The sequence below is a fragment of the Lepisosteus platostomus genome, chromosome 21 (assembly GCF_059453375.1).
Source record: "Lepisosteus platostomus isolate fLepPlt1 chromosome 21, fLepPlt1.hap1, whole genome shotgun sequence".
NCBI lineage: Eukaryota > Metazoa > Chordata > Actinopteri > Semionotiformes > Lepisosteidae > Lepisosteus > Lepisosteus platostomus.
In genome coordinates, this window is record NC_142631.1 from 17390340 (window position 1) to 17399405 (window position 9066).

General features: G+C 44.6%; 2 protein-coding genes across 6 annotated transcripts in view; one reads left to right on the forward strand and one right to left on the reverse strand.

Annotated features, from left to right (window-relative positions):
- ak8 (adenylate kinase 8) overlaps positions 1-2971 on the reverse strand; it is a 45593-nt gene extending 42622 nt beyond the window's left edge. The window contains exons 1-5 of one of the 5 annotated variants that reach the window (XM_088614791.1): positions 2661-2971; positions 2185-2291; positions 1878-1962; positions 1026-1075; positions 178-288 (exon numbers count right to left, since the gene is read on the reverse strand). In XM_088614791.1, coding sequence (XP_088470917.1) covers positions 178-288; positions 1026-1075; positions 1878-1962; positions 2185-2268 — 330 coding nt within the window. In that variant the 5' untranslated portion in view covers positions 2269-2291; positions 2661-2971. The other 4 variants (XM_088614788.1, XM_088614790.1, XM_088614789.1 and 1 more) reach the window with 4 other exon arrangements.
- Positions 2972-3547: 576 nt separating this feature from the next.
- On the forward strand, positions 3548-8699 carry spaca9 (sperm acrosome associated 9). The gene is made up of 4 exons (XM_088614794.1): positions 3548-3724; positions 5018-5183; positions 6383-6585; positions 7589-8699. The coding sequence occupies exons 2-4, from the start codon at positions 5040-5042 to the stop codon at positions 7944-7946; spliced, it is 705 nt and encodes a 234-aa protein (XP_088470920.1). The 5' UTR covers positions 3548-3724; positions 5018-5039; the 3' UTR covers positions 7947-8699.
- Positions 8700-9066: the final 367 nt, after the last annotated feature.

The following is a 9066-nucleotide window of genomic DNA, read 5'->3' on the forward strand; positions in this document are numbered from 1 at the left end:
CAAATAAAAATCCTGTAATGGAAGGCACTGGGAGTATTTCAGCTTTTACAATAAGATGTGTGTTGTTATAGAAGAGAAAAAAATTGCAGAGCTGTTTTTCTTCACTGTCCCATTGTTTTGCTGACACTATACTGCAGAACTGACACTATACCCACAATACTGCAGTACTGTACATACCTGTTGCTTTTCTTGGTATTGCAGAGCCCTCTTGACCAGGTCACTTTCCTCCTTAAGTAGACTACTGGCATTAATCTGAGTGGCATGTGTGTGTTCACACAGCATTGTGGCCTAGAACATGAAAACAATCAGATACAGTGATTTACATCAATGAATGAATATCCAGTCTATGTTCACAGTCAGGTATAGATACTGACAGGATCATGACCTAGACACAGGTACCCATTATGGACACACCAGATGTTCTTAATCTTGGAAACCAGACCCTTTTTTATCTATTTATCTAATCTAATCTAATTTATTTTATCTAATCAATTTAATCTATTTATCTGTGTGTATACAAAATGCTTAGACTGGTGCACACCGGTGATGTTTGTGTCCTGTGATGCGTACTGCTGATGTCCGTGGGAATGTTCCGATTGTATGTACACCTGATCTCATGTATTCAAGGTGCTCCTTTTTCCATCACACAGCTGTGGGAATAGGTCACCCACCTTGATGCTGCATGTGCCTATGTACCAACACATGACTTTAAAAGTGCTGTTTTGCAGAATTACAGAAAAAGAAAACTCCAAAAACTCCAGATCTTAGTCAAAAGACAACATCGTTCTTAAACTCCACAACTCCTTAACAGCATATCCTGCATGCCAATGCATTTATTTTATATTTTAATTGACAAAATAACTTCAGAAGCATTCTCCTCAATTTCAAATTCCTCCTGAAATCCCTGTTTTAACACCCACTGAAAAAAACAGAAAATTAAACATAAACGACGACTAGTAAAACATATGCATTAGGTATATGCATTATATTAAAAAAATGGACACAATTAATTCCTTCATACTTACAATAGTCCTTTTCCCAGAGGCTGGTGGGCCCAACAGGAAAACTCTAGGAACTATAAAGAACACTGAATTAACAACTAATATTTACAAAAAAAAAAATCTATCCTTAACAGCCTAAGCATCTTGAAAAATACATAGATAATCACCATAGCTTTGATAATTTCTTTGAAGAATAAAAGTGATCTTCTGCCTTAATCAGTAAATCACAAACGCATAGCTCTCAGATTGACTTGGAAAGCCTGAAAGGAATGCTTTATATCTGCGGCTTCACATGTGTTTTGAATGAAAATTGAAACCTTAAGGCAGATATCTAGCTCAATGGTACGAACTATGGTCAAAGGAGTGCTGTGGGCGCCACCATGTGGTATGTAGCGTGTACAGCATGCTGTGCAGGGCGGCGGTTTACTAAATCTGGTGTGAGAAATAGAAAGCTGCTGTAAGGTCAACAGAAAATCCAAAAACATCAGAAAACCTGAAGGAAACATGTGGCAGCCAAAAGTCACCCGCAGAGAACGGACAGATCAATCTAGCGTTATGCTCATTTCGTATAACAACACGTATTACTGTGAACCCAGGAAGCTAGGTCTGTGGTGCAAAATGAATTCGGCTAGAATTAAGAAATGTAAGTGCCGCAGTTGCCCAACGGAAACAGCATAATGAACTAAATAGACTCTCTCTGGGACGATACACCACCTGTCATTTGAAACAACAGCGCCCTCTGGTGGTAAAATAACATAATTGATTTTTTTTTTCCATGCTTTCATCCTTGTGTCAGTTCTCCTTGTGAGGTTCCAGGAGCTGCCAGGAGCTTGCCGTGTGAGAAAATCCCCCTATCCTGTGCTTTGACTCACTCACCTTGCAGGCCGTCCCGCTTCAGCAGGTCAATCAGGAACTGGATAGGGTCCTCAGGCTCGTCCACTAGCAGTCTGGTCAGCATGGACTACAACAGCGAAGCCCATAGCAGGTCATCGCAAGTAGAAGAAAGTTTCCTTCACTCTCCGGGAGGTGAGCTTTCGTAGCTTTAATACTTTGAAAGCCTTTTAAAATAGTTTAGCATGCAGTGCTCAGGAGTTCACTTCACTGTTATTAATCAAAACGAAGCGAAATTCAGATGAGACTCGACTTCACAGTTTAGAATTATTTTGTCAAACACTCGACATACCTGAAGCAAATCGAAGATTTCATGCTTTTCCGCATAAATGCCCATTTCTGGGGGGATTCGCAAGGGTTTGGTTGTTGCGTCCATTTTTACGGAGGTATGTTAAGTTTCTGAAAAATAAAAATCACCGTTAAACTATGACAGCAATAATTCCGGTGATCTGCAATAATTCTCAAAAACCAAAGAAAAAACATACGGGGCTCTAAGCTTAATTGGTTTTTGTTTTTTGTCCTGAGTTACCAGTTTATCACATAAAAAAAGCTTTCCAACGTCGCTATCCTAAAGATGAAATGCGCCATATTTCGCCAAAAGTAAGACCAATGTCACTCACTACAGGTGGAAGCAGGAAACCTATTCTACTGACAGTGTGACAGGACGTCAGTCAGTTAACCCGGTGTGGTAAAGTGGAACTGAATCCCACACTTGAGGTACAATGTTTACAACAGGAAAAGAAATTGAAATCATTTGTCATTTCTTACAATCCTCTCGCCGGCGGTCCGTCTGTTTCTAGCAACGCCAGTCGGTTGCCAAGGCCGTTGCTGTCGTCATCAACCTGCGCCCAGAACTCACGCAGAGACCTGCAGCGATTCCCTATCGATAAATACAGCCAACCTCATCGATGAAGCACTAGCTCGGTACTGTGGTTGAAGTCGCAATTTATCGGAGCCTATGAAATTCTTCACATGCAACAGATATCGCAGAATTCTATAGCAAATTAACAAGTAACATGCATCCTCACACTCTGTTCTTCATCTGCAATTTCGCTCACGGGATCGATAAAGTATATATATACTGTATGCATTTATGGAACAGGGCTACGCGTTGGTTCCTAAGGAGTTAGATACCGATCGATCAATCCACTATGTGAAAGGAAGATGAGAGGCCACGCCAGATATCCTGGTTCATCTTTTTGAGATGTTTTTAACAAGAGGCAAATTTGGCAAACCGAATATTCAACGTGCACACTGGCCCGTCAGGTCAACTGTTGTTCAAACCCGGCCAAGATGCAGGACACCATAACACCATACATGAATTACTCCTAAAATAAAATCGAATGTCTTGGGTGTTAATAATCGTGTTGTACGAGCTCGATCCCTGCGGAACACCTATATTGGTCATTTTCTTGTGAAAATGAAGTCAAGGGTGGTGACGAGTTTTTAAATGCGTGGGTTTGCTTGTATGGGAAACGCCGCTGGGAGCCAGAATTTTAAGAAACAAAACGACATACATCCCTATGAATTTTCTCTGAAATGCACAGCAAAGAGTTACCTCCGAAGAAGGGCGCGTTTAGCGAATGTGTCTGGTTTATCTTGCGCCAAGGCAGACGCAGTTGCTGGCGGACGTCAAAGACAAGTGACGTTTCGTGTCGCCTAGCAACGCTGTAAACAATGGCTGCCGAGCTCCTTCTGAAGTGAAGCTTTTTGCACCTGAAATTCAGAAACGGGGAAGTTGTACTGTGTGTATATATATTTTAAAAAAGGCTAAATAGGAGATCAAAATTACACCACAGCCCATCTTGTTAATCTGGATAAAATTAGTAAAGGTAAGGAGACTTTTAGCGTACCTTCTTTTTTTAAAAAAAAAAGTCCATTTCAAGTAAAGGCTAAGCCAACGTTTCAAGTAGGGACTCTCTTTACGGTTAAAAGCATTGCAGTCTGCAGCCGTGGCGTTTTAGTTTAGTGAGTTTCCCTGCTCTGCGTAGCCAGCAATGGTGATTTGTATATTTTATCCAGTTCAGTCGTCCCTGCCGAAGCCACGGCTCCATTAAGAGTCCGGGAATGTAGCTGTGTTGCAGACGTGACAGAAGCAGTAACTTAATATTAAAATATTTTATATATCAGCCAATATCGCCCCTGGGGGAGACTGGGTTAGTTTGATTCTCCCTGCTTCCACTCTCACCGTGGTTTTGGTGTTTAAGATAAACCGAAATTTGCTTTTAAAAGGCGCTTGTCCCTACTGGTTTGCCTTGAGTGTGAATTTCATCGCAGCCAACCTGGGCGGAGATGTGAAAATGCAATCCGATTCAAACGAAGGCTTACAGAAAGGGAGGCTCTGTTAAAATCGCGTACCGCAGTCGGTACGTTTTTGTGCAGGTTTGGTCTCCACCTTATAGTTCCATTCTGAGGCTTGAGAGACTGTCCCACACTCGGAGACTGAAAACTGAGCCCTTCTAGCCTTACAGAAGGCACTGAGGAGACCTGACCCAAGTATTCAGAGTCTACAAAAGAAATGGCAAATCCAACCCAGCCACACATGAAATATGAACGAGAAGGCACCAGAGGAGTCCACGTTGAAGTGCGCTTAAAAACGAGAACAGGAGGCCCTTCTGTACACAAAGAGTTGTGGGAGTCTGGAACAAGTCACCCCACCCTCCCATCGAAGCCAAATCGAGAAACAATGCGGATGAGATGGGTAATTAGCTGCCAAGTACAAAACAGGATGGATGGGCCAACTCTCATTTGTAACTGCTCTTAAGTTCAAACAGTTGTTTGGGAAACAAAGTTGTTACTAGTTAGCATATTTGTCTTTTTGCCTATATTTCGCAGTGTATTATTAATCTCTGGCCCTTACCAATTCTAGCCTACTGCTAACCCCCATCTCTGAACTGGCTCCACCACTCTGCTCCCCTCCCCACTGAGAGCTGGTGTGTGGGGAGCGGACTGGTGCCTCATCCAGGTGGGGGTGGAGGGGATCCCCATGACCTGTAAAGCGCTTGGAGTGGAGAGTCCAGAGACGTGCCGTAGAAATGTAAGGGATTATTCCTAGTGCTTCCAGCCCGGGGAGCTGGGAAAGCCCTTCCCCACGCCGCTGAGGGACGGCTCCTCTCTGCCCGCAGGCCTGCGCGCGGGCGGGCCAGGATGAGCGCGGCGCGGGAGACCCTGCGGGCGATCGAGCAGAAGCGCCGGCGCTTCCGGCAGCAGCAGCTGACCTTCGTGGCGGCGCTGGGGAGGACGCGGGAGCACGCGCGCGAGAGGACCCAGCCCGTGTCCTCCATCGCACAGGCAGGCGCTCGGGCCCCCGGGGCCCCGCGGCGACATTGCTCCGTCTCTGGGGGCTTAGTCACGCACCGCAGGAGCCCATCACCCCTAACAGCCCTTTAACCTATTAACCCAAACCTTCATACCTTCCCCCTTCAATTCACACCCTATCACCCCTTCATACAAACCCCTAAACCCTTTAAACCAAAATCTTCTACCCCTTAAACCCTTCACCTCGGTCATCTTTTAAACCAAACCGCTTCAATCTAAAACCTTTTAACTTAACACTTTCACCAAAACCCATTACCCTGCAGCCCAAAACACCCCATTTTTGGTCTGTCCTCAAATTCAACAGATCTGTGCCTTAAGGATGTTTTTGGCTGGGATGAGCTGCTCTATTCCTAGACAGCCATATACTAAAGCTAGTGGCTCAGCCCCCATTGCTAATGGTCAAGGGGCAATGATCTGGAGGGTCAGGTTGACATTGAATTATGAAACCCAGCAGACAGTGCGACCTCCCAAGAGCAGAGCTGCAGACTACCTATTTACAGATTCTGCATTTGTTCAAAAATGTCTTTCATTTGTTGGAATTCTTGAACAATTGTTTATATTCTGTTTCTATGAACAGTTTGGAACAATCTGTAGCCTCTCTATCACTGGCTATTAGAGGCTAAGATGTCAGAAACTAGCAAACCTTATTAAAGATGCATGTACTGTGGAGAAATATATTTGCAAAATGCATTGCTGTTGGGTAGCCCTACACAACTTTTGGGGGCATAAATAAACTTTACAATGTTCATGCAAGTTTGAGAAACTGTAGCCCTGTAGGAAACATTTTAATTTCTGTTGCAAATGATTGTACAATATGCTGCCACCCGATTTCTAACCAGTAAAAGTTGTCTTCTATTGGAAGCAATAATATGAATTCGCCTACGTAGTTAAATCCCTTTGAGAATTCAGTAAACTGAAGGCTGTCGAGGCTGCAAGTCAAAAAGCTCTGGCTCAGAAATTAAGGGTGTTTTGTAAATAGAATCGGCAAGACAAAGAATTAAGAAATGAGATCAAGTAGAATCATTCCAAGGTAGACCTTTTGTCATAATTGTTTCTAACTGCTCCTTCTTTTAACAATTTCAAACACTACGTCTGTGGGAGCTCACCGGATAGCAGATGCTCCCATTTCTATTGTGCAGCAGCTAACAACTTGACTTGTGCCTGGTGTACAGGTTCAGCGCTATCTGGACAATCACTGTAATAACGCCACCGACCGTCGCATCCTCTCCCTCTTCCTGGAGATCGTGGCAGACCTGCGCGGCGTGGCACAGCTCCTGGAGGGCCTGGCGCCTGAGAACAGGCCTCCCGACGAGAGCCTGGAGGCCTGCAAGGCCTTGCTCTGCCCCACGAGCGACCTCAGCGCACTGCGGGCCAAGTGAGTTCTCCTGGTGCCCCCCCCTACCATCTAAAACCTGTGAAGACACAACATTTCACTTTTGGATAACTCCCAACCAAAACAAAACAAAAAAAAACAAGAAAGAAGCTGAAGTTTAAGAACAGTGACAAAGTTCAATCTCCATCTATACTTCCTCCTTTAAACTGGAACTGCAAGGCTACCTTTTTATTTCGGGGTTAGAAAGAATTAGCACTGATTGAGGGCATTTCAAACCACAATAAAAGTAAAATGTGCACAGTAACTTGTAAAACTAGACAAGAGTTCCAGGTGTGCACAGCACCATGTCCTGCGATTCAGAACGAGGTCACTTCTGGCGATGTGATGCGGCCCTGTTACGTTTTACACCAGCAGGCTTGTGAAGACATCTCCTTTAATCCAGAAGAGATGTTGTTCTCGACTTCGAGACAGTTTTGCCAACAAATACTGCGTGTTAACTGGAACATTTAACAAGGCTGGAACATTTCTGTGGTGAAATGTCTGCTGCACAACCTGTGTTTACTTGCTTGAACATCACCTTGCATTAATCATTACAGTGACTACTGAGCAGGAAGGGCCGCATCACGTGAACTCTTGCTCTTGCCCGTGGCGAGACCCGAGGTTTGTGACAGCATGGCCACTTCCACGTCATTCACGATCTTGCGCTTTAATTCGAAATTTCTAATATTTTTCTGTAGCGCCAACGAATTTCTTTTGCTACCAAAATCGAATAACTGGTCTGAGAAACTGGGAAACTGCAGTTCCACTTTAAACCTCTTTTTAAATTTGCCATCTGCTCACACACGCGCTGTTCAGAAGACCCTTTCACCACCCACTCCCGCACGTTACCCTCATCGTAACCTTAAAACGAAGAGGGTCTGACGGAAAAAAAAAACCGCCTCGAGAGGCTGCCGCTCGTGCTGATCACAAACAGGAATCTCGCCGAGGTCCAACACCACGCGGGGTGTGCATGGGGGAGGAATGACCTCTCTGTGACCTCTCCCAGGTACCCCCACGATGAGGTGAACCACCTGAGCTGCGACGAGGCCAGGAATTACTACGGAGGAGTGGTGAGCCTGATCCCGATGGCCACGGACCTGGCCTGGCAGTGCGTGTCCGGTGCCGGCCCAGCTCACAAGGCCCCGAAGAGGACCGCGCCGCCGTCCCTCCAGGGCGCACAGCCCGGCACAGAGCAGCAGAGCAGCAGCGCCAAGGAGAGGCCTGCCATCCAGGCCGTGGGCACTCAGACCAAGCGGGGCGGCAACGCCATGGAGCAGCTCCACTACTCCCCCACCAAAGGACAGGGGGGCTGGCACACCGGCAAGCCAGCCTGGAGACCTCCAGGCCGCACCAGTAAATTCTGATCTTTCTTTCTCCCCCCCGCGACAGTGTTGCCACTCCAGCCGATTCCTTCTCCGCTCTGTGAAAAGTAAAAATGCACCCGTTCAAGCACGCCAAAGAGCATCTCTCTCCAGATTTTTGATTAGACAAGCGCAAGAGTTTAAAGAAAAAGATGTTAATTAAGCCTAAATTGTTACTCCTCTCTCCTTTTTGGTTTCTTAGGAATCTGAGTGGACTTTACTACACAGGGGTAGGTTTGCAACACCTCATGATCAATATAGCCATACGGCAGAGCTGATCAGGGAGGCGAGAATTAGATTAGAAGAACCCTGCGATTTTTCCCCAACAACTGTATCTTGACAGAGTTTGGCACATTATCTTGATCTTACTCTTCTAGTAATTAAACTGGTGAAAAGGAGGTTAAACGCACACTTTGCTATTGGATGCTGCACTAATTTTGGCAAGAATCTGACTCCACTTTGCCAGCTGCCACTTTGTCGATGATATTAATGCACTTCTCACAGTTCAAAAACAGAAAGAAGATAGTTTTCTGAGCCTTTGCTCCATCAAGAAATGCTATCAGGCAACACATCACCTTATATATTTAAAATTCCTACCATGCAAAACCTACTGACGTCTAAAATGCATGCTGTTGTATGTCTCACATGATGCAGCTATGAAGAATTTTGGCAAGATTAAAACTGAAGCATTTTGAACCATCACATGTTCATATTATTCAAAATCCAATAAAGAGAAAAAATAAAACATTGACTATATACTGTTGTGCTGACGCATTCCTGGAATCCATCTAAATCCTACAACATTTTTCACTGGAACACAATCAAGTTGCATTCAACATCAATAAAAAAAAACTCTTAGACATAAAGAATCTAGGTTGCCAAGTCCTGTGCATCAATTATACAGATATAAAACACAATGGAGTAAAAAGCTCAGCACATTCCACGTCCTTTTAAGTTCAAAATAAAACCATACTCACCTGTACAACAGCAGCTGCAAGCAACAACCAGAAAATGACAATGTCAAAGCCTCTCGAAACACAATTTTTTTAACCCAGACAGTGCTTTTGGAAACCTGTATATTAAACATGCTTCAAACAAGGGCAGAAAGACAATGCTGTGAATG